Here is a 23,890-nt window from a genome sequence, read left to right on the forward strand (position 1 = left end):
GTTGGCTTTGGAGGATTTTTCTTTCTCCCCAAGTGATGGGGCTGGCAAGGAGGACCTGGCCTTCCCCTCCATCCCCAAGCCTCCCTCAGCCCTTCCCAGTCCCTGCAGCTCCTTCAGTCCCCAAGGACAGCACAGAGCCTGCAGGGTCGGGGCGACGGCCGAATGCAAGGGTTTGGCCTCGTGATTGCTTTTCATATGGCACAAGTCACCATCGAGAGCTCGGAGGGATCGTTTTGAAGCTAGTACCACTGCTCCAGGATTGCGCGGTTAAGGCAGGTTGTTAATTGGCACAAAAAAAAAAAAACAAAAACAAAAACAAAAATCTCTCGTCATTTGGTTTTTCCTTTTGGTAAATTTGCCGGTCTTTGCGTTGAGTTTGCTTGGCCGTGGTTTCTGTTGTTAATCCCGTTGGGGTTTGGTTGTTGGTTGGTTGGTTGGTTGGTTATTTTTTTTTCCCCTTTTGAGCTCATCAGAGAGTTTTCCCCTTCTCACACACGCAGCATTTCGCAACCAGATCCGTGGGGTTTTCCTTCTCCGCTGCCTCCCGGGAGCGATTCGGTTTGGTTTTTGGTTTTGCAATATCTTTGGTAAGAGAGACGAAGACAAGTAAGGGCAAGAGTGCGTGTGGAGGGGAGGACGGGGCAAGACACAAAGCCAACAAAACCGCTTTGTCTGAGTTCATTCCTCAACCCAAAAGTGAACCAGGAATCCAATGGTGAATGCTGGAGCCAGCCCGGCCCCAAGCCGGTTGCCGGGACAGACGCGATTCTTCGCTCCAAGTCTCTCCTCCCATCTCCTCTCAAACAATTCATATTTTTAAATACCCGATTTCTGTAGCTAAAATGTGCTTCTTGACCTGCGTGGGCGCGAGGTGGAGCGGCCGCCGTGCCGCTGGGGATGCTCGGACGCATGGAGCCATTTGGGGGGACCCAGAGATGGGTCGGGGTGTGCGGAGGGGTCTGGTGGGGTGGGTGCTCCTGGGGGGTCTCCGGGGGGGTGAGGAAGGTGCCCATGGAGGGAGGTTGTGGGGCTGCCCTTGGCTGAGTTTTCAACAGCTTCAAGGGAGAGGAGCGCCCGCGTTTCGGTGGAGAAGAGGGTCCGACTGCTTTGGGAAAACCCGCTGTGCCTCAGGGGAGCAAAAAGCTTCAGCAAGCAGAGACCTGGGGTCACCTCCAGGCACCCAGAGAGTGTTTTCTCTGCTTACTCCCCTTTGAATAATGGGGATTTCGCCCTTGGAAAGCTGGGGTTGTACCAGAGACCAGCCCCACAACTTCACCTCCTGCGTTTCCTCCTCGATCTTTATCCCAAAACTGTGGGAGCCATAAGGGTGGTTGTGGTGGAAGCAGAAGTTGTGGGGGGGAACAGGAGGGGACAAAGTGCCCCTATCTCCAAAGTCTGAACTCTGGCAGGGAGGGTGAAGACAAGCTTTGTGAGGTATCCCCAAGCAACTCCTTTCCCTCTCCTCCGCCCCACATCCCACACTCCACGGGGGTTTCCTCAGAGCCCTCCATGGGAAGGAGCCGGCCCAGCCGCAACCTCCATCCCTGCTCCTCAAGCTGGATGGAGGTGGCAGCAGGACACGACACTTGTTCAGGGTGGGGGACTCGCAGTGCCCAAAAGCACCCACCCCAAATGGGGCATGCGCACGAGGCTGAGTTGGCTTCGTCATGAGGAGGATGTCCAGGAAGGGGCAGAGAGGGCTGAGGGACATCATGCTTTGGAGAAAGTGCTTGTAGAAGAAGAGGGGACCCCAGGGTTGGTGCCTGGCTCCTCCTGCCAGCGGTTCATACACCGCCGGCGGGCGTTCATGAAGAAGTTGCTGACGGTGTTGAGCTCCAAGCCCAGCTGCTGTGAGATGGTCATCTGCATCTCCTTGGACGGGCGCTTGTTCTCCTTGAAGATGGCGATCAGGGTGCGGCGCTGGAGGTCCGTGAAGACCAGCCGCTGCTTCTTGGGCTGCAGGCTCCTGTCTTTCTGCTGCTCTTGCTCTTTGCGTTTGCAAGCTAGACGTTCAAAAGAGAGAACAGGGACGTTAATTGGTGCTGACTGCCCTGGCCTGCTTGCAGGCTGCCTCCCAACATCAGGCCCTTCCTTCCCTCCAGGGAACCTGCTGGCTTTGTGCCCTCAGGTGCCTCCCTCCTCTTCCTCCCTGGGCCTCCCAAGCAGCAGCGTGAGCAAAGCCTGGGGGAAGCCCAGCACCTCCAGATTCCCAACATCCCAAATCTCAGCATCTGCTCCTCAAGCTGGATGGAGGTGGCAGCAGGACATGACAGGCAGGCTGACCCTCGGGCTAGAGACTGAGGAACTCCTGCACTGCCTCTGCTCCCACAGCCTGGCTATAGGGGCTGCTCTGCTCCTAAATTACAGGGATCATCCATCAGCCTGCCTCCTTTGCTGTGCTCTGGCCTCCATCGCATCCTTCACAGATCTCACCTCCTCTTGGCTGTCACATCCAGCTGCTGCCTCTAAAACAAAGGGGACAGCTGGGGATGGGGATGCTGGGGACTGCAGTGGACATTTCATGGCACGGACTGACTGACTGATCCTGTTTCCACTTCCTCTGGAAAGGGTTTTCCCATCTCCAAAGGTTGGAGAATAGCCAGAGTGGTCTGAAAACCCAACACGCTGAGGTTCATTGTGTGCCTTCACCACTGGATCTGCTGGCACGTGTGTCAGGGTGAGCCAGCATCTAATTAAAAGCTTTCCCTGTAGCTTCCCTTGTGTCAGGACATAGGGTGCCCAGGGACTTGGTTGGGTCAGGGCTTGTGAAGGGCATGGACAAGGCCCTGCAAGTCTGGGAATAAACTCTTTCTTCCTGGGAAGCTCACAAAAGAGTCACAAAAGCATGGACTGAAGTCTGTCTGAGGAAAAATCCCACCCTTGCCCCAAAAAGAAGCAGTTTTCAGCTTTTTTTGGCTCTTCCAAAAGGATTTTGCAGGGAGGGCACAGGTCGTTGGAGACATTCACTGTCTAGAGGTGGGTGGAGGACACATGTCCACTTGCAGGCACTTCCAGGAGCCTCTTTGAACTGCTGCACAGCTCAGAGGAGCCAAAGGCTGAAACTGAAAGCAGCAATGGGGCAACACCATGGTGGGGCTGTGGCTGCTTATTGCCTTGCTGGCCTCCTGCCTGCCCTACAAACCACTGCCAGGGCAGAGCAGCAGTAATGGGAGGGGGCTGGAAGCCACTTCTTCCTAGCTAGAAAACAAGCAATGCCTCTTTTTTTTTCTTCATCCTCCCTGCCCTGCGGGTCCTCTTTGCACCACCTTAAGCTCACATAAAAGGACATCAGCCACCCCTTCCACCCAAAGCTGGGGAGACCCAGAGCTCAGCAAAGCAGGTAATTAATTCACCCAGCCCATTTAACCTCCTTTCCCTGGTTGCTGGGCTCGCTCCTCAGCTGGCACTTGCTCCAAATCAGCTGCCCCTGGTGAAGCAGAGCCTTCCCCCTCCCCTTACCCCCCCAGCAGGGTTTGCAAAATGCCCTGAGGCTGCAAAGCAGCACCTGCAGGGCCCTGGGGCAGCCTGTCCCAGGGTTACCATCCTCAAACAGCCAGCAGAGAAGGGTTGAGTGGAAACCTACCCTATGACCATCAGATGCTTGCAAAAAGAACAAACAAACAACAACAACAAAAAAAAGCCTTTATAGAAAATCTGACTTTTTTTCTTTTTCTTTTTTTTTTTTTTTTCAGACATGTATTAAAAATCCAAAAAGAATCCCTCCCCAAAAGCCCCCGATAACAAATTGGAAGACATCCCCCCACGCCCTACTGCATCTTCACCCACCACCACGTCCCCTCCCAGTGCCCCCCAGTGTCCCCCTGGCATGCTGGCACCCACCCCTGCACGATGGCATGTGCCCCACACAGATACACACCGGGTTCACAGCAGAGATGTGAGATGTGTGTGCACACGCAGACGTGCCCCCATTGGGAAGAGCCTGCTGCAATCCCAGTAATGCTGCAGAGCTGCACCCGTTCCCACTGCTGGATGGCCAGCCCATCACCCAGCACTCCGACTTTGCAAAGCCACATTTCTCCTTCCCTGCTTCAATTATTTCAAGTAATTATTACAAGCCAGTCACCCATTAATAACCCACAGCTCCGAGGCAAGCACTGACCACTGGGGTCTTGCTGATCAAACCACAGCCCAGCACCAGGACCGGTGCTGAGCACTGCCCAATAGAAGCGATACCCAGCCCTGCACCCCTCCATCCTCCCATTATTTTTGACCCACAGCACAGCAGCGGATGCACCCCACGTTTCCTTTATTTATTTGTTTCTTTATTAATTTATTTTCCTGCTGATGCAGCCCAGCACCACCACCACCCCCCCCCCCCCCGGCCCCATCTAATTACAGCTCGGCACAGCACAGATCGATAGTGACGCTGGTCAGATCTATTTACAGCCACGCACCCCCGCGGAGGGTCCTTCTGCTCCCTCCCCCCCCCAGAAGGCAATGAGGACAGGGGGCAGCCAGGGCACAGCCTGCAGCCCTTCCCAGGTCAAGATGGGAAGATTTTGTTTGTTTCACATCTCCTATTTTTTCCAAGTCTCGAACCCCCAATGACTCATCTTTGGGCTCCACGCCGTTCTCCTTCCCATCCTTACACGTTCTCCAGGTCTGATCCCAGTGCCTGGGGACAGGGACACACAGTGGGGTGCTTCCACACCTGCCCCCAAGTTATTTACCCACAGAGCACAGGGTTTGATCCCCGGCTCATCCCGCAGCACCAGGACCAACACTGGGGTTCGGGATCTGGGCTCCCCATCACGCAGGGGATGCTCCGGGAGCTGTCAGTGCTGCGCCCACCCATCCCCACCGCGCAGTTCTTCCTCTCCTCCCAGCTCACTGAGCAACGCGTGCAGCTCTGAGACCTCAACAACTCCGCCAGGTTCAGCTGGGGACCAGAAAGAAGTGCAGGAGCGGCAAGGAGGCGATGGCAGACAAGGGGACAGCACGGAGGCCGTGCCTTTTGGACACCAGGCACGCAATCCGACGGGCGTTTCATCCCCAAAAGAGCTGATCTGGCTGCAGAAAAACCACAGGGAGCAAAGCCGAGGAGCAACTCCAGCGAGAGGAAAGACTTCGGAGAGCAGCGGCATCCCACCCACCTTCCCCAAAGGCTTCTGCCGAGGGGTTCTGCCTCCTCGGAGCCGAATGTCAGAGGGAGAGCGCTTTCCTTGACTTAACCTTGACAGCTCAAAGCAAAATAACTCCCAAATCATTTCTAAAGGGACATAATAGAGACAATCAAATGGCCGCTGTTCAGAAGCTGCGATTATGCCTCGCAGCGTGAACTCCGCGAAGCATTTAACTAATACCTGATGGCTTTGCAGGCTTCCGCAGCCTGCCAGACACTGCTTGCTCTATTATACCCGCAAACCTCTGTTTTCTCAGCCCCAGCGTGCTCTCCCTCTCCATTCACTTGCAATACAACCTGTAATTTTCTGCCCACTTTGCTTAAGTGCTGGTGATTTGTTGAAATCACAAAAGACAGCCAGGGGCTTTCAGAGCCAGCACGCCGGCTGCAAGTGAGGTTAGGGTGAAAAAAAAAAACACACCACCGGCTTTTCTCTATTTCTCCCTGTCAAATCGGCTCGCAGCGGTGCGAAGGGGCATTTAGGGGCTCCTAGGGAGAAGGCTGAGCTCGGGGTCTGCAGCTCTGAGCAAAGTGGGGTTTGCCCATTGTGGCAGAATCACATTTTATCCTGAGCAGAATTGACCCGGTGGCATCTTTACCCCAAATACAGAGCAGAGCAGTGGCGAGGTTTCACTTCGCAGCTCGGAAAGCAAATGGTGTCCTGGGCTCCATCAAAAGAAGGGTGGCCAGCAGGGACAGGGAGGTGATTGTCCCTCTCTACTCTGCTCTTGTGAGGCCCCATCTGCAGTGCTGTGTCCAGCTCTGGAGCCCACAGTACAAGAAAGACAGGGAGCTGTTGGAGAGGGTGCAGAGGAGCCACAGAGATGAGCAGAGGGCTGGAGCACCTCCCCTATGAGGACAGGCTGAGGGAGCTGGGCTTGTTCAGCCTGGAGAAAAGAAGGCTGCGGGGTGAATCATTGCAGCATTTCAGTACCTAAAGGGAACCTACAAGCAGGAGGGAAATCGACTCTTTGAAAGGGTGGATAACTGCAGGACATGGGGAAATGATTTGAAATTGAGGAAGGAAAGATTTAGGTTGGATGTCAGGGGGAAGTTCTTTACTGTGAGAGCGGTGAGGTGCTGGAACAGCTGCCCAGAGAGGCTGTGGATGCCCCGTCCATCCCTGGAGGTGTTCAAGGCCAGGTTGGATGGAGCTTTGGGCAGCCTGGGCTGCTGTGAAATGTGGAGGTTGGCAGCCCTGCACGTGGCAGCAGGTTGGAGCTTCGTGATCCTTGAGGTCCCTTCCAACCTGTACCATTCCGTGATTCTGTGTGCTGTGCTCACTGATGGGACTTTCACTGCCAGAAAGACACTGAGGTGCTGCAGTGCATCCAGAGAGGAGCTGTGAAGGTCTCACTGTGGCTGAGGGAACGGGGTGGGACAACATGGAGAAGGGTCAGGAGACCTCATTGCACCTGAAAGGAGGTGGTGGTGAGGGGGGGTCGGCCTCTGCTCCAGGTAACAGCGATAGGATGAGGGGGAATGGCCTCATGTTGCACCAGGGGAGGGTCAGGCTGGGTATGAAGAACAACTTCTAATCCAAAGAGTGGAGTAGCATTGGCACAAGCTGCCCAGGGAGCGGTGGGCTCACCGTCCTTGGAGGTGAGCAAGGAATATGGAGACGTGGCACTGGGAGACGTGGTCATGGGCGCGGTGTGACGGGCTGGGGGCCTCAGAGGCCTTTCCCACCCTGAACGATTCTGTACGACTTGACTTTATGGAGTGGGAGAGAAGCCCACAGGGATGCGACACACACCGGGTTCTCCAGTGGACATTTGGTCACAGCAGCCCAAAGCAGCCCCTCCCGTGGTGCTGGAGGACAACGACAACCTCTGCACCCAGGCCGCCCCGCCGCCATTTTGGGGCTCTGCTGCTCCCCCTCCACCCCACACCCGGAAGTTGGAATGGTTCCTTCCGCCCTCCCCCCCCCACACCGCCGCTCTATGGTCCGTCCCCGCCGCTCTGGCGCCCCCTTGCGGATACACGGCGCCACTTCCGCCCCGCCCTCCGAAGGGCGGGGCTACGCGTGGCCACGCCCCATAGCGTTGCCCAATGGCTCGTTGCGACCGCCGGGAGGGGGCGGGGCCAAGCCGGTGTGTCCGTCCCCCCCCATTCCCAGCGCAATGGGCCGCCCCACACACAGCGCTGGAAGGGTCCATTCATGGGCGGGGGGGGGGGATGGTCAGGAGGAACTGCGAGGAGCTGGAGCGGCACAGTAGGGCAGGGAGGGTGTCCCAGTGTCACTGCAGCACTGCTCATTGTCACTGCATGCACTGCCCACTGCCACTGCAAACATTGCCCATTGTTACTGCATGCACTTCCCATTGTTATTGCAATCACTGCCCACTGCCACTGCAAGCACTGCCCCATTGCTGCCCATTGTCACTTCACACACTGCCCTCTGAGTGCCCACTGTCACTGCATGCACTGCTCATTGCTACTGCAAACACTGCCCACTGCCACTGCGAACACTGCCCATTATTACTGTGTGCACTGCCCATTGTCACTGCATACACTGCCCCATTGCTGCCCATTGTCACTGCTAACACTGCCCATTGCTACTGCATGCCCTGCCCATTGTCACTGCAGGCATTGCTCCGTTGCTGCCCACTGTCACTTCACACACTGCCCTATGACTGCCCACTGTCACTACATACACTGCTCCATTGCTGCTCGTTGTCACTGCGTGCACTGTCCCATGAGTGCCCGTTGTCTCTGCACAAACTGCCCACTGTCACTGCAAACACTGCCCTATGAGTGCCCATTGTCACTGCATGCACTGCCCGTTGTCACTGCAAACACCCCCCCATGGATGCCCTCTGTGTGCACTGCCCCATGGGTGCCCACTCACTGCAAACACTGCCCCATTTCTGCCCATTGTCACTGCACACACTGCCTCATGGACACCCACTGTCACTGCAAGCATTGCCCATTGTCTCTGCGTGCACTTCCCCATTGCTGCCCATTGTCACTGCGTGCACTGTGCCATGAGTGCCCACTGTCGCCGCATGCACTGCCCACTGCCATCACATACAGTGCTCCATCACTGCCCATTGTCACTGCACACATTGCCCCATGATTGCTCATTATCACTGCATACATTGCTCAATCACTGCCCATTGTCACTGCACACACTGCCTCATGGACACCCACTGTCACTGCATGCACTGCCCATTGTCTCTGCATGCACTTCCCCATTGCTGCCCATTGTCACTGCACACATTGCCCATTGTCTCTGCATACCCTTCCCCACTGTTGCCCATTGTCCCTGCACACATTGCCCCATTGCTGCCCATTGTCCCTGCACACATTGCCCATTGTTACTGCATACCCTTCCCCATTGCTGCCCATTGTCTCTGCACACACTGCCCATTATCACTCCACACACTGCCCCATTGCTGCCCATTGCCACTGCAAACACTGCCCACTGTTACTGCATGCACTGCCCATTGTTATTGCAATCACTGCCCGCCGCCACTGCAAACACTGCCCCATTGCTGCCCATTGCCACTGCAAACGCTGCCCATTATTACTGTGTGCACTGCCCATCGTCACTGCATGCACTGCCCATTGTCTCTGCACACACTGCCCATGATCACTGCACACCCTGCCCCATTGCTGCCCAGTCACTGCACACACTGAGCTCCCAATGGAACCCAGTGGGACAGCACTCAGTGTGACCCCTTCTTCCCCCCCCCATAGGGCTGATGTGGGTGGGGGTCTCCCACCATCCCTCACTGAGAGCATGGAAGGAAGCTTCCACCGTTCCCTTTAACGCTGACCCCCACGAGGAGCTGCTGCTTCTGGTAACGAAGCAATTAATCATGGTGAACGCGGGATGGATTTGCAATCAGGGCCCTGCCTGGGCCCCTCTGTGTTGCACAGCACTGGATGTGTTCCGGCCCTGCGCCGTGTGCAGGGGGGGGGGGCGGGAGGGACTGGTGCAGAGCATTGATCCTGGGCAGTCGATTTTATTGAAACTCCCACGAGTGGCTTTAACTCCGCGTCGGATATTGCTGGCACATCAGTTTGATGGTGACGTGCCTGGCTGGGCGCTGCCTTGTGGGGTGTGAGGAGGGGAAGGGGAATGGGGGGCTCTGGGGGACCCTGCTGGGGTGGGGACATCAATGGGGTTGGGGGATGTGGGTGGGGGATGTGGTGGGTGTGCATGGGAAGTGGGGGTGGGTGATGGAAAGAGGGGAAAAAAAGGGGGGGAAAAGGGGGAAATCAAGGTAAAATAAAAGTATAAAGAAGGGAAGAGGAAGGGAAGGGAAGGGAAGGGAAGGGAAGGGAAGGGAAGGGAAGGGAAGGGAAGGGAAGGGAAGGGAAGGGAAGGGAAGGGAAGGGAAGGGAAGGGAAGGGAAGGGAAGGGAAGGGAAGGGAAGGGAAGGGAAGGGAAGGGAAGGGAAGGGAAGGGAAGGGAAGGGAAGGGAAGGGAAGGGAAGGGAAGGGAAGGGAAGGGAAGGGAGAGGGAGAGGGTGAGGGAGAGGGAGAGGGAGAGGGAGAGGGAGAGGGAGAGGGAGAGGGAGAGGGAGAGGGAGAGGGAGAGGGGAAGAAAAAACGAAAAAGGGAAAGGGAAAGGGAAAGGGAAAGGGAAAGGGAAAGGGAAAGGGAAAGGGAAAGGGAAAGGGAAAGGAAAAGGAAAAGGAAAAGGAAAAGGAAAAGGAAAAGGAAAAGGAAAAGGAAAAGGAAAAGGGAAAGGGAAAGGGAAAGGGAAAGGGAAAGGAAGGGAAAAAAGAAAGAGAATAAAGGAAAATTGAAAAGAAAAAGGAAAAGGGAAAAAAATAAAAGAAAAAGGAAAAGAAAAAGAAAAAAAGAAAAAGAAAAAAAGAAAAAGAAAAAAAAAGAAAAAAAAAGAAAAAGAAAAAGAAAAAAAGAAAAAGAAAAAGAAAAAGAAAAAGAAAAAGAAAAAGAAAAAGAAAAAGAAAAAGAAAAAGAAAAAGAAAAAGAAAAAGAAAAAGAAAAAGAAAAAGGACTTGGGGGAAAAGGGAAATGGGAAAAGGAAAAGGAACGGGAGGATGGAAAGAAACAACCCAGGACGGCGATCACCAGGCGGGCGCTGCGGTTCTGCCCAGCTCAGCTGCAGGCTGCCCAGCTCTGCTCTTTGTTTTCACCCATTTTCCACCCCCCGTTGCATTGGGGTACACACAGCACGGCACCCATCCCTCCTGCTGCACACCCACATCACCCCCCGTCATGGAACTGCTCCAAGAATGCACAAAAATCATCACCCATTTGTTTTCTTAAAGCCTTGAAACCGATGGCATTGCTAAGAGCGGTCGGTTCGGGGCCAAAAAAAAATTGATTCCACTTTGGGAATGCCTTCAAATCTTCCTTAAGGAAAATTGTTTTGATATCAGTCTGAATGAGAGCTCTGATTTGGGGTCACTCCCTTCCGTTTCCCTTTTTTTCTCTCGATGTGCACCTGAGCGGATGGAAACGCGTCAGAAAGTTTCTCAATTCGGTGTTTTTTTGCCCCGTTTTTGAACCAACTGAAATCTTGACCTACTGTAAGGTAGGTAGGATAGAAGCCAAGCCATAAACTGACAGAAAGCTGCTAAAATGCCCCAAATCAGGCACAGAGCTGCTCCTGGCTGCCTTCTATGCGCTCGGACGGAGCTCTGCATCAACACAGCGTTGGACGAATGCTGGGTTTAGAGGGAAAAAATGCCTTATTTGTACAGTCTGATGGTGGTATTGAAGTGTTTGTACTTTGGTCAGGACAAGGGATGTGTCTGGGACAGAACCCAGAGCAAAAGCAGTGGAGGATGCCATCTTTCACCATCCCAAAGTCTTGGGGCCGTGAGCGATCTGAGCGAATCCTTCCAAGGCAGAGATGGCACCCAATCCCTCACGTCTGTCCCAGAAAAAATTATTAATAATAATAATATTAATAATAAATTAAAAAAAAAAAAAAAATGAAGTTCTCAGACAGGCATTGATCCGTGGGTCTATTTTCAGAGCCTTCCATCCAAGCCTTGTTGCAGGCAGGGCACTCAGAACACAGACGGCGCAACGCCGACCGCACGGCTCCTCCATCCCAACCTGAGTGGGGTTGAGATGAGGAACCCTCCCCCCTCTTCCCCCCACAGGTGGGAGCTTTGGGGATCACAACCCCACACCCAGCTCCAGCCCTCTGCCCAACGAAGCTCTGCAATGGGACTGAAGGCAGAGCAGCAGTGCTGCTATCTCTGTCAGCCCCCGATAGCATCAGCCGTCAGCGGCTCCGAATACATTTGCAATTTTATCCCTAATGGAGAGAGTTTGCTCATTACCTGCTCTTTATCAGCCACGGTAGCATGACTTCCCACACAGGGGCATCGCTCCCTGCAGATAATCTTCCCACTGGAGGACTTGCCCTCTTACAAAGCATCGCAGGGTTCATCAGGTTTAATAACCCAGCGATGCTCTCTTAAAGCGCTCTGGGAAGTCACCAGGGTGCACATGGGGAAACTGAGGCAGGAGGGATGTGGGGATGCTCCCATGGCAAAGTCATCGCTTGTGGTTCTTTGTGCATGGAGCGTGGGGACCAAAAGCAAACCCAATGGCTTCAGGTTTTGGGCTAAGATGGCGGGTCCAGGTCCCAGTTTGTGCTTTCTGAAGGATTGGATCAGAAATTGGGGTCCCAGGGAGGGAGAACTGGGGGCATCGCAGCTTCCCCACGGCCACCCAAATTCACATTCACACCGTGTGCTCCCAATGCAATGCCAGAGGGAATCAGGGCATGGTTTGGTCAGAGCCTGGAGGCTGAACCATAGGGGAAAGCAGGTGAAGGAGTCGCTGATATCCGAGCAATGGGGCACAAAGTGGTACCCATGGGGGGGGGGCAGGGACAGCAGCATCCCTGCAGCATCCCTGCCATGTCTCACCCAGACAGAGCCCAGCTCTCCATGCACCTCCTGCCCCGTTACAGCCAAGCAAACCCCTCCAGGCCTGAACTTTACTGCCTGCAAAACGCATTGAATCCATTTTACACCACTTCTGAACCTCCTTTGTGCTGCAGGAGCCACCTCACATCCCTACCTACACAAACACCGAGCTGGAAGTTAAGCTACAGATACAGCTTACAGATCACTCCTGAAATCCCAACAGAGCATGTCTGCCTTTCAATCCTGAGCGTGTATTTCCGTGGGATCCCCACCCTTTACAACATCCCATCCCCTCCTTTCGACGCAAGACAACCCCGCTCTCCTTTTGTCTCACTATTTTTCAACAGCCCCAAAATGCTCTCAAATCCATCATCCAATTCCTCCCGTCCGCCCCTGCCCGGCTTTCCATCCTGCAGGAGATGATCTATACCATCCGAGGTATTAACGAGATTTTGAATTTCCCTTTCATCAGCAAATCTCCCCACTCGATTGCCCCGTGATAAATGCACTTTGAGCTGCACCGCTCACAAGGTTTGCACCCCTGCAGCCGCGGGGTTGGAGGAGAGCCGTGGGTCGCTGCGCTGTTTTGAAGGCAGAGCCAAAAATATAATATAATAGTAATAACAATAATAACAATAATAATAATAAATCACATCCTGGGTGGATCAGAATCATCCATCCCTCCCTCCCTCCCTCCATCCTTCCATCCTTCCATCCATCCATCCATCCATCCCTCCCTCCCTCCCTCCATCCCTCCATCCATCCATCCCTCCATCCATCCATCTCTCCCTCCATCCCTCCCTCCAGCCATCCCTCCATCCCTCCCTCCCTCCATCCATCCATCCATCCATCCATCCATCCATCCATCCATCCCTCCCTCCATCCCTCCATCCATCCCTCCATCCCTCCATCCATCCCTCCCTCCCTCCATCCATCCATCCATCCCTCCATTCCTCCATCCATCCATCCATCCATCCATCCATCCATCCATCCCTCCATCCCTCCCTCCCTCCCTCCATCCATCCATCCATCCATCCATCCATCCATCCATCCATCCCTCCCACCCTCCATCCATCCCTCCATTCCTCCATCCATCCATCCATCCCTCCATCCATCCATCCATCCATCCCTCCATCCCTCCCTCCCTCCATCCCTCCATCCCTCCCTCCATCCATCCATCCATCCATCCATCCATCCCTCCCACCCTCCATCCATCCCTCCATTCCTCCATCCATCCATCCACCCATCCATCCATCCATCCATCCATCCATCCATCCATCCATCCCTCCATCCCTCCCTCCATCCCTCCATCCCTCCCTCCATCCATCCATCCATCCCTCCATCCATCCCTCCATCCATCCATCCATCCCTCCCTCCATCCATCCTCCTCATCGGGACCCAAACTGTGTGTGGAGATGGATCAAAACGTGCTGAGAAAACCTGGGGGAATTGGGGCAGCGCGATGGGAAACAGCTCCCCTAAACACCCCCAAAATGCTGCAGGAGATGCAGCCCATCCCAACCAGCGCCCCAAAGTCCCACATTATCAGGGATGTGGAAAGCTCTTGTTGGCTTTCTGGTTGTTTTTTTTTCCATTTTCCTCTTGTTTTTTGGCTTGCATTGCAATGGCTGTGCCAAGCTTCTATGATGGGAACTTTGTGTTCCAGCAAGTTTTCCTTATGGGATTTTTGGTTCCAGGCATTGCTATGAAGCTATACATTTTTTTTTCCTGTTTCTTTTCTTTTCTTTCTTTCTTTTTTTTTTTTTTTTTTTTTTGTTAAATCCCAAAATAGTTTATATACATACATATACACACATTTACTCTTTTGGTTACAACTTTCCTGTATCACTGTAGATATTTTTGACTGTTCTCGCAAAAGTCAAATACTGGTGTGTTAATAATTTTCTCAGACTCTGTGTAATATTTTTACAGTATTTTTGCTGTAATATTTTGTTGTATGTCCATCCATCTTTAATTTTTATTTTTATTTTTTTACTTAAAAGCAGCTTGTTTTCTTCTAATTATCCAGTGTTTAATTATTATTATTATTTTTTTCATCTCATGTTTGTGTCTCTATGATCCTAGCAGTGTTTTTCTCCTGGAAGGGGTCCTGGGGAGAGCCACAAAGATGAGAAAGGGCCTGGAACACCTCTGTTATGAGGAAAGGCTGAGCGACCTGGGTTTGTTCAGCCTTAAGGAGACTCAGAGGGGATCTGATTTAGCTGTGGGTCGTTAGTTAGGGTAGTACGGTTAGGTGGTGGTTGGGCTTGATGATCTTTCAGGTCTTTTCCAAGCTGAGTGATTCTGTGATTCTAGTGGAGGAGAGGAGCTGCACCCAAACACCATTCCCAGTGCAGGAGGTGGCAGCTGGGCCACACTCTGCTCCCAAACCTCCATCCATCCCTCCATCCATCCATCCGTCCGTCCATCCCTCCGTCCATCCTTCCATCCATCCCTCCATCCCTCCATCCCTCCATCCCTCCATCCCTCCATCCCTCCATCCCTCCCTCCATCCATCCATCCCTCCATCTGTCCATCTGTCCATCTGTCCTTTCATCCATCCATCCATCCATCCATCCCTCCATCCATCCCTCCATCCATCTGTCCATTTGTCCCTTCATCTGTCCTTCCCTCCATCCATCCATCCATCCATCCATCCATCCATCCATCCATCCATCCGTCCATCCATCCGTCCCTCCATCCGTCCATCTGTCCTTTCATCCTTTCATCCATCCCTCCCTCCCTCCCTCCATCCATCCTCCATCCGTCCCTCCATCCCTTCATCCATCCATCCCTCCATCCGTTCATTTGTCCCTTCATCTGTCCCTCCCTCCCTCCATCCATCCATCCATCCATCCATCCATCCCTCCCTCCTTCCCTCCATCCATCCCTCCATCTGTCCATCTGTCCTTTCATCCATCCATCCATCCATCCATCCATCCATCCATCCATCCATCCATCCATCCTCCATCCATCCCTCCCTCCACCCATCCCCATTCCAACCCCACACAACTTCAGGGCTGCCCCAATCCCAGCCATTAAGCATCACTGAGCTCCCAGCAGCCCCAATCCCACATCCATCCTTATGCTATGGACACACATCCATCCTTGTGCTATGGACACACCTCCATCCTTATGCTATGGACACACATCAGAGACCCCCAACCCTCAGTACAAGCGAGCAGAATGAGGAAGCATTGCATTCGTTATGCAGAGGAGAAAAATAATAACAATTAAAAACAACGACGAGAAAGAAAAAAAAAATTATAACCTAATATCCCACCTGCAGCTGCAGGAACACGCCGTCAATCTCCCGTTTTTCCCCACCAAAAAATGAAGGAAAAACAAAAAAAAAGAGGAATTCTTGTATTTATATTCATGGTTATCCCTTGGTATTTTCCTTTTCCCTTCGGGTTGAAGCCCCATTATTTGGCCAACGCCAGGAAATCCGCCTCGCACACCCAGCGGCGCTCAATGGGATTTTAATAGCTGCATTTTCAAATTAGTTCTGGGCCTTTCAAGACTTATCAGTTAAATGAGGTTTTTCACATTGATTCAAAGGTCAACTGCGAGAGTTTTCTCTTTTCTCTCCCCCCCTCCCCTCCCCATGATGGTTTCGGTGGGGAGAAAATAAGGAAAATATATAGAAGTCACCCATTTATGCCCCAAAAAACCAACAAAACTGATTAAAATCCACAAGCCCAAAATATATATGGGCAAAAAGGGGCGGGGGGGGGGAAGGAAGGGGGGGGTGGCAAAGTGAGAATGGGTTTGGATTCGGGGTTGCCAACAGGCAGAGATGAGGATTTGGGGGTGAAACGGGGAGGGGGGGGGGCAGCGGGGTTTGGGGTGTTTTGTGGGGATGTGGAGCTTCGGGGAAAAAGGGGAGGGGGGGGATTTAATGTTTAACCGGCCGAGCTTTATTGGCCCCTTCTGACGCTCAGATTAGGAGCAAACACAGCAGGAGGGGCGGGCGGAGCCAGGCGGCCCGGCCCTGATAAGGAGTGCGGGGCGGTGCGGGGGGCAGCGGGAGAAACCGCGAGAATAAATCGCAACGGGGCTGCGGGGGGTCGGGTTTCTTTTCTTTCTTTTTTTTTTTTTTCCTTTCTTTTTCCTTTTTTTTCCTTTTTTTTTTTCTTTTTTTTCCCTTTTTTTCCCTTTTTTTCCTTTTTTTTTCCCTTTTTTTCCCCTTTTTTTTCCTTTTTTTTCTTTCTTTTCCTTTCTTTTCTTCTTTTTTTTTCCTTTTTTTTCTTTTTTTTCCTTTTTTTCCCTTTCTTTCTTTTTTTCTTTTTTTCTTTTTCTTCTTTTTTTCTTTTTTTCTTTTTCTTTTCTTTTTTCTTTTTTTTTCTTTTTCTTCTTTTTTCTTTTTTCTTCTTTTTTCTTTTTTTTTCTTTTTTCCTTTTTTATCCTTTTTTCTTTTTTCTTTCTTTTTTCTTTTTTTTTCTTCTTTCTTCTTTTTTTTCTTTTTTTTCTTTTCTCTTTTTTTTTCTTTTCTCTTTTTTCTTTTCTTTTTTCTCTTTTCTTTTTTCTTTTCTCTTTTTTCTCTTTTTTTCTTTTTTTCTTTTTTTTCTTTTTTTCTTTTTTTCTTTTTTTCTTTTTCTTTCTTTTTTTCTTTTTTCTTTTTTCTTTCTTTTCTTTTTTCTTTTCTCTTTTCTTTTTTCTCTTTTCTTTTTTCTCTTTTCTTTTTTCTCTTTTCTTTCTTTCTTTTCTTTTTTCTTTTCTCTTTTTTTTCTTTTCTTCTTTCTTTTTTCCTTCTTCTTTTTTTCTCCTCTTCTTTTCCTTCTTTTCTTTAGAAATCTTTTTTATTCCTTTTTTTTCTCCCCCTTTATCTCTTCGTTGACTCTTCCCCCTTTTTCCCCCTTTTCTCTTTTTCGCATTTTTCTTTCCTCTTCCTTCCTTCCTTCCTTTCCTTCTTCTTTTTCTTTCTTTTTTTTCTCACTTTTCTTCTTTCTTCTTTTTTCTTTTTTTCCTTTTTTCCTTTTTCCTTTTTTTCTTTGTTTTTTTTTTCCTTTTTTCTTTCTTTTCCCTTTCTTTTCTTTCTTTCTTTCCCTTTTTTTCCTTTTCCCCCTTTTTTCTTTTTTTCCCTTTTTTCCTCTTTTCTTTTTCCTTTCTTTTTTCCTCTTTTCTTTCTTCTTCTTTTCTTTTCTTTCTTTTTCCTTTTTTCTTTTTTCTTTCCTTTTTTCCTCTCCTTTTTTCTTTCCTTTTTTCCTCTCCTTTTTTCCTTTTTCCTTTTTTTCCTTTTTTCCTTTTTCCTTTTTTCCCCCTTTCCCCCCCTTTTTTTCCTTTCTTTTCTTTTTTTCCCCCTCTTTTTCCTTTTTCCACGGCAAAATCAGTTTAATTTCCTTCTTCCTTCCTTCCTTTTCCTCCCCTATCATTACCTCTAAGCAGGCTTTACCTCCCCATGCCCACAAACGCTCCCATTGCCCCATTTTACACCCCCGATTCCCCTCCGCCTTTCCGAACGGTTCCAGCGCAGCTCCGTCCGAATTCGTTTGAGCGAAGCCGGAATGGAAACAACACCTCAGGATGGGACGTTTTACACAGCGCGTCCTCCTGCTTTCTTCTGGCAGCTCTGTGTTAATTAGCGGCATTCATTATCGCTGTTGCCAAAGCTCTCGTGCGTTTGCTGGCCCTTTGCCTTTGGCCCGGCCCCGCGCTGCTGCTCGCAGGGTTTTGGGTTTCTCGGTGGTTTTGGTTTGGTTTCTTTTTTTCTTTTGTGCCTTGGAGGGAAAAGGTGTGGGGTGTTGGAAAGGCGGGAGGGAGATGGGAGAAAGCAAAGAGAAAAGGGAGAAAGAGAGGAGAGGAGAGGAGAGGAGAGGAGAGGAGAGGAGAGGAGAGGAGAGGAGAGGAGAGGAGAGGAGAGGAGAGGAGAGGAGAGGAGAGGAGAGGAGAGGAGAGGAGAGGAGAGGAGAGGAGAGGAGAGGAGAGGAGAGGAGAGGAGAGGAGAGGAGAGGAGAGGAGAGGAGAGGAGAGAAGAGAAGAGAAGAGAAGAGAAGAGAAGAGAAGAGAAGAGAAGAGAAGAGAAGAGAAGAGAAGAGAAGAGAAGAGAAGAGAAGAGAAGAGAAGAGAAGAGAAGAGAAGAGAAGAGAAGAGAAGAGAAGAGAAGAGAAGAGAAGAGAGAAAAAAGGGAAGGAAAAGAAAAGAAAAGAAAAGAAAAGAAAAGAAAAGAAAAGAAAAGAAAAGAAAAGAAAAGAAAAGAAAAGAAAAGAAAAGAAAAGAAAAGAAAAGAAAAGAAAAGAAAAGAAAAGAAAAGAAAAGAAAAGAAAAGAAAAGAAAAGAAAAGAAAAGAAAAGAAAAGAAAAGAAAAGGAAAAGAAAAGGAAAAGAAAAGAAAATTAGCAAGTGAAAAAATAGAGAAAGAGGAGAGAAAACGGAAAGGAAAGGAAAGGAAAGGAAAGGAAAGGAAAGGAAAGGAAAGGAAAGGAAAGGAAAGGAAAGGAAAGGAAAGGAAAGGAAAGGAAAGGAAAGGAAAGGAAAGGAAAGGAAAGGAAAGGAAAGGAAAGGAAAGGAAAGGAAAGGAAAGGAAAGGAAAGGAAAGGAAAGGAAAGGAAAGGAAAGGAAAGGAAAGGAAAGGAAAGGAAAGGAAAGGAAAGGAAAGGAAAGGAAAGGAAAGGAAAGGAAAGGAAAGGAAAGGAAAGGAAAGGAAAGGAAAGGAAAGGAAAGGAAAGGAAAAATAAAAGACGAAAAGACAAAAAGAAATGACGGAAAAGAAATGAAGAAAAAAAAAGCACGGCAAGAAAACGAACAGAGAAAGGAAATGAAAGAAAAGAGAGAACGGAAAACGAAAAACAAAATATAACGGGGGAAAAACAAAAAGAAAAGAAAAGAAACGGGAAAGAGAGAAAGGAAAAAAGAAAATACGAAGAAAACGAATATTGGCACAGAGCTCTGAGCGCAAACCCGGCCCGCAACCAACGGCGCTTCCGTCCGGGGGGGGCAAAGATGGGAACGGCACCGTTCGGAACCTTCGCACGGCCCAAAGCCGCCGTGGAAACGGCCGAATTTTCCGCACGGAGCGGTGATGGAGTTCAGCGCCGATGCAAAAGGGCCGTAAGGATTTTTTTTGGGGGGGGAGGGAGTCATTTCCACGAAAGGATCCGCGAGTTCTGAGTGTTGGGACGGAGGTGTGGAGATGGGGGGAGGAAAGGGGGGGATCCGCAGGGTGGGAGCGCACGGTGGGAAAGGGGTGAGAGGGGATGGAGGCACCGGGGGGGGGGGGTTGGGGAGGGTTATGGGGGGGTTGGGGTGGAAACCCACTGCGGGAATGGGAAAAAGGGAGACGTCGGAGCCGATGGGTGCCGTGGGTTCTTTTCTTTTCGGTCGGGGTGAACGTGGGAGCATGAAAAGAAAAGCAGGGAGGGGGGAGGAGGGGGGGGGTTGAACCGGAGCGCACGGACCCCGCGGAGGTGGGGAGGGGGAAAGAAGTTTTCAGAGCCGCGTTGTGACTTGGAGGATCGGGATGGAGGGGTTGGGGGGGTTATCGGACCCCCCCCCAGCTAACATTGGAGCACCGAAACGGATCCCACGGACCGGAACGGACCTCAGCAGACGTCCCACGGACACCCAGCCTTATTTCTCGGTGTTCCCCGAGGGGAGCGGAGCCGCTGTTCCCTCCGGCACCGGACCCCCCCCCCCCCAACCCCACTCCTTTCTGCCTGAATAATTAATGGATCATCTGCGCACGGGGCGACGAGAAAAGGGAATTGGAGTGGAAAGAGGAAAAAAAAAAGCAGCAATTGCCATTTCTCGGGGCCCGGCGTGTTTATCGATCCTGGATTTACTGGCTCGGACAAACACATCGGGTTCACTCCTGAACCCGTTTGGAACCCATTTTCCCCTCTCACACAACGGGGGACGAAGCTCTGTGTCCCCCCCCCCAGCCTCGCAATGGGGGATACGGGGCAGCCCCCTCCCCTATAAGCGCGTTTGTCGCAGTTAGAAGGGCCGAGGTGCGGCCGCGCCGTCGGGGTTCGAGGCCGAGGATGACCGTGGGGTCCCTTTCGACCGACGGTCTCCCCCAACCCCGTGTCCTGGGGGGGTCCCTGACCCATATCAGCCCCCCCCGAGCGCTTTTGGTGCTGTCCCGATCCGATCCACGAAGAAAAAGCGAAACGAAACCGGAGCCCACCGGGGAGACAGCGGGGCCGGGGGTTGGGAACAAAGCGGGGAGCGACGTGGGGGGGTCAAAACGGTCCGGGAAAATACGGAGCTCGGATTCGGATCGTCGGTGGGGCGGCCCTATGGGGGCACAGCCCGGTCCTGTCGGGATTATCGGAGTTGAACGGAGTTGAATTCATCGCAAGGAGCGTCGCTTTGGGTTGTTTTGATTTTTGTTGTTGTTGTTGTTCTGTTTCGTTTCGTTTTCGCAGAAAGCAAAAGAATGAAAACCTGAAGAAATGCGGATTATTAATTATTCTTTGGTTGTTCGCTTTTGTTTTAGATTAGATTTTTGTTTCGATTTTTGTTTCCTCTCTATTTTCGGAAATCCTTTCGGCTCTGTGAATTCAAAACCATTTTAAGGAGAAGGAATCCTAACCCGAAATCCCGACAGCGCGGAGAGGAGCGGAGCAAAACCCGAACCCCAACGGCAGCACCGCACCGCAGCGATGGGGAACGAATCATCCGGACCCCCCGAAAGCCCCCAGATTCTCCCCAATCTTCCTTCCTTTGCAGCACGGTTATTATTTCAGATTTGGGCTCAATTAGCCCCAACAACGGGGGCATTAAAACGGCAGTGTTTAAATCTTTATTTACCAGAACCTTGTAAAGCCAGGAACAATTTGCATTCTATTAACTGCTTTTCAATAGGGCATCGACTGGAACTAAAAGATGCCACTACCCTGTCCTAATTAAAGAGCAACTGAATTACGCTAAATACATATGAACGCCGCTCTCCTCCATAAATAACGGCTTCGCAGCGCCCGCGGGGAGCGGAGATCGGTGCAGACCCCCCCAAAATCCCCCCCTCAACCCCAAGCATTCACCCCACGACCCCCCCACGGAGCACAGAGATGTGGGGCCATCACTGCTGCGCACCCACAGCCGCCGCGACCCCTCCGAGCCCCACGCAGCTCCGCGCAGAAAACGCTTTTTTCTTATTGCTGTTGGGTTTTTTTTTCTCTTCTCCCCTCCTTTCCCCCTTTTTCCCCTCCTCCCTCCTTTCTTTTTTTCCTTCATTCCCCCCCCCCCCTTTTTTTTTTCACTCTTTTCTTTTCTCCCCCCCCCTTTTTTTTCCCCCCAGCTCTCGGCCCAACGCCGAGCGGATCCCCGCCGACCCCGCACTGATCAGCGCAGAAAACGCTTTTCCTTTTTTTCCCTTTTCCCCTTTTTTTCCCTCTTTCCCCCCCCCTTTTCACCCCCTTTCCATTTCTCTTTCCATTTCCTTCCATTTCCCTTTTGTTTTTCCTTTTTTCCCTCCTTTTCCCCCTCACTTTTCCCCCTCTTTCCCTCCTCCTTTCCTTTTTCCATTTTCCCCTTCATTTCTCTTTTTCCCCCCTTTCTTTTCCCTCCTTTTATTTCCCCCAGCAAATCTCGGCCCAGCGCCGGCCTGAGGCAGAGCGATCCCCCTCCGTGCCCTGCACTGATCCCCCCAAAAAACGCTTTTCTCTTCTCTTTTCCCCTTCCCCTCCTTCATTCTCCTTTTCTCCTTCCATTTATTCCCCCCCCCTTTTTTTTTCCCCTTTCTTTCTGCCTTTATTTTCCTCCCTCTAAACGCGCATCTCTCGGCCCAGCACCGGGCTCAGCTCCACCACGGCCTCACTCAAACCCCCCCCCGGATCCCTCCTCCCAATTTTCGCACCCCTCCCCGGTTCCATCGCTGTTTCCCCGCTGCTGGGAGCCCCGGGATGGGACACATCGCTGATCCCGAGGGCTGTCGGCGGTTCTCCGGGTTTTGGGGGCGGGGAAGGAAGGGGTGACGGGTCCAAATAGGGAACGATTCCCAACGGGAGCAGCACTTCAATGCTCCCATCGCTGTCAGGAGCAGCCTGAGGGCAGAGGAGGGAGGGGGCGGGGGGGGGGTGGGGGGGGTGGCGGTGTAATCATTCGGATTTCCTCCTTCTCCTTCTATAGGATTTCCTCCTTTTTCCTCTCTAGGATTTCCTCTTTCTCCTCTAAACGCTTCCACGCGGCTCCGTAACCCCCAGCCCCACAACCCCACCGGTGTGCGCCAGGGATCCCCAAGCTCGTAACACCCCTCCAACCCCCCCATCAACCCCCCCCCCCAGCCTCCCCGTGTCCCCTCGCTTCCCCTCGCTCCGTACCTGCGAGCCTGAGCGCAGACATCCTCTGAAATTCGGGTTCCTGCAACCATTTCCACATCCTCCGGAAAGTCTCCCGACCCGATTTAAGCTTACTCCACGGTTTTGGGTTCCTCAGCAGATCCGAGAGGGTTCCCTGCGAACGGCACAAGATCCTCTGAGCGAAGATCGCCTGCGGGATGCTGTAACGTTTCAGCTCGGCCGTGATCCTTTGTGCCACCTCTTTGGTGTTGATTTCCTCAACCTGCCCCGATCCTCCGCTTTGTGATCCGCTGGCCGAGGCCTGGCGATCCCTTTCTGCCAGCAAAGAACCGCCGGCTTGGGGATGCGGGTGACCGTGAGGATGCATCCCGTTGAGGGGAGGCATCATAGCCGAGCTGGGGGCTCCCAAACCCCTCGCCAGGTGCTCCTCACCCCGGGACAGCATCGCGGCGTGAGAATCGAAGCCGTTGGGCGACAGCATCTTGTCGTTGGGCAAGTGGCCGCCGGGACCGTACGGAGTCAGAGGTTGCTGAGCGTTGTGCAGGCTGCCCAGCCCGTTGGGGAGAGGAGAGAGGGGCTGCCCCATAGCCGGCATGTCCTTGGGGTAGTGGCTGTAGAGGTTGCCCATGGAAGCGAGGCTGCGTTCGTCCCTCATCAGGGTGAAGCTGCCGCTCACGTTGCCGGCCAGGCGTTGGTGCGGATGGTGGTGGTGGTGATGGTGGTGGTGAGGGTGATGGAACTTCTCGGATACGGTGGAGATGGGCGGCAGGTGCTGCAGGGGGGTGAGCGTGGTGTAGGTGCTGCTCAGGCTCATCCCGGACGGCGATTCGCAGGACATGCTCATGGCCGGGTGCAGAGGGGCCGTCAGGCTGTGCTCGGCTCTGTAATCTCCCCCTTCCAGGATGGATGCCATACCCGACACCATAGCCGGCCGGCCGTGCGGGACCAGATTGCGGTGCGAGCTCTGCCTCCCGTGTGCGGGGCTCAGCAGCTCCGCGGGCTGCGAGTGCGGGACGCCGTGCAGGCTGCCCAGGTTCTCCATCGCCAGCTCCATGGTGGCTCTGCCGCTGCCTGTTCGCTCGCTGCCTTCCTCCCCCGCCCCCCTCCTCCTCCTCCTCCTCCTCCTCCTCCTCCTCCTCCTCCTCCTCCACCACCCTCCCTCCCTTCCCCTTTTCCCCGGATTAATTCAGACTCCTCGTTTCGGGGATCGATCTCTCTCTCTTCTTTCTTTCTCTCTGTCTCCCCGCGTTCAGATCAGCATGATGAACCGCGCCCGACCGCCTTCCCCCAGCGCGGTGCGGTGCTGCGCGGAGCCGGGAGCGGTGCGGGGGAGCGGTGCGGAGCGGTGCGGGGCGGTGCGGGGCGGTGCGGGGCGGTGCGGGGCGGTGCGGGGCGGTGAGCTCGGGGCGGCTGCGGCGCCGGCTCCCGGCAGCCTCGCTCAGGGCCGCGGCGTGACGTCAGCACCGCCCCGCCTCCCCCCCCCCGGTGCCCCCCCCCCTCACCGCATCGGGGAGGGATGGAATTTTAGGGGGGGGGGTAAGGGAGGGGAACAGGGTCGCACCTGCACCGCTCCTCCTATGGGCAACCCCTCAATTATGGTGATGCTCCCCCCTGGTTGACCCCCCCCCCCCCTCTATA

At 52.6% G+C, this 23,890-nt stretch overlaps 1 protein-coding gene across 1 annotated transcript; it reads right to left on the reverse strand.

Moving 5' to 3' along the window:
• ONECUT3 (one cut homeobox 3) lies at positions 1-23,324 on the reverse strand. Its single transcript, XM_031604290.2, has 2 exons — positions 22,274-23,324; positions 1-2,003 (listed from the first exon to the last, which is right to left on the reverse strand). Exons 1-2 carry the CDS (start codon positions 23,304-23,306, stop codon positions 1,711-1,713), a joined length of 1,326 nt encoding a protein of 441 aa, XP_031460150.1. The 5' UTR covers positions 23,307-23,324; the 3' UTR covers positions 1-1,710.
• Positions 23,325-23,890: the final 566 nt, after the last annotated feature.

This window comes from Phasianus colchicus, chromosome 28 (genome assembly GCF_987193195.1).
Source record: "Phasianus colchicus chromosome 28, bPhaCol1.hap1.1, whole genome shotgun sequence".
Taxonomy (NCBI): Eukaryota; Metazoa; Chordata; class Aves; order Galliformes; family Phasianidae; genus Phasianus; species Phasianus colchicus.

Coding starts and splice junctions, on each gene's coding strand:
- ONECUT3 (XM_031604290.2), bottom strand. CDS start 23,306: ATGGAGCTGGCGATGGAGAACCTGGGCAGCCTGCACGGCGTCCCGCAC. Junction 2,004..22,273: donor GTCTGCGCTCAGGCTCGCAG/GTACGGAGCGAG, acceptor TTGAACGTCTAG/CTTGCAAACGCAAAGAGCAA.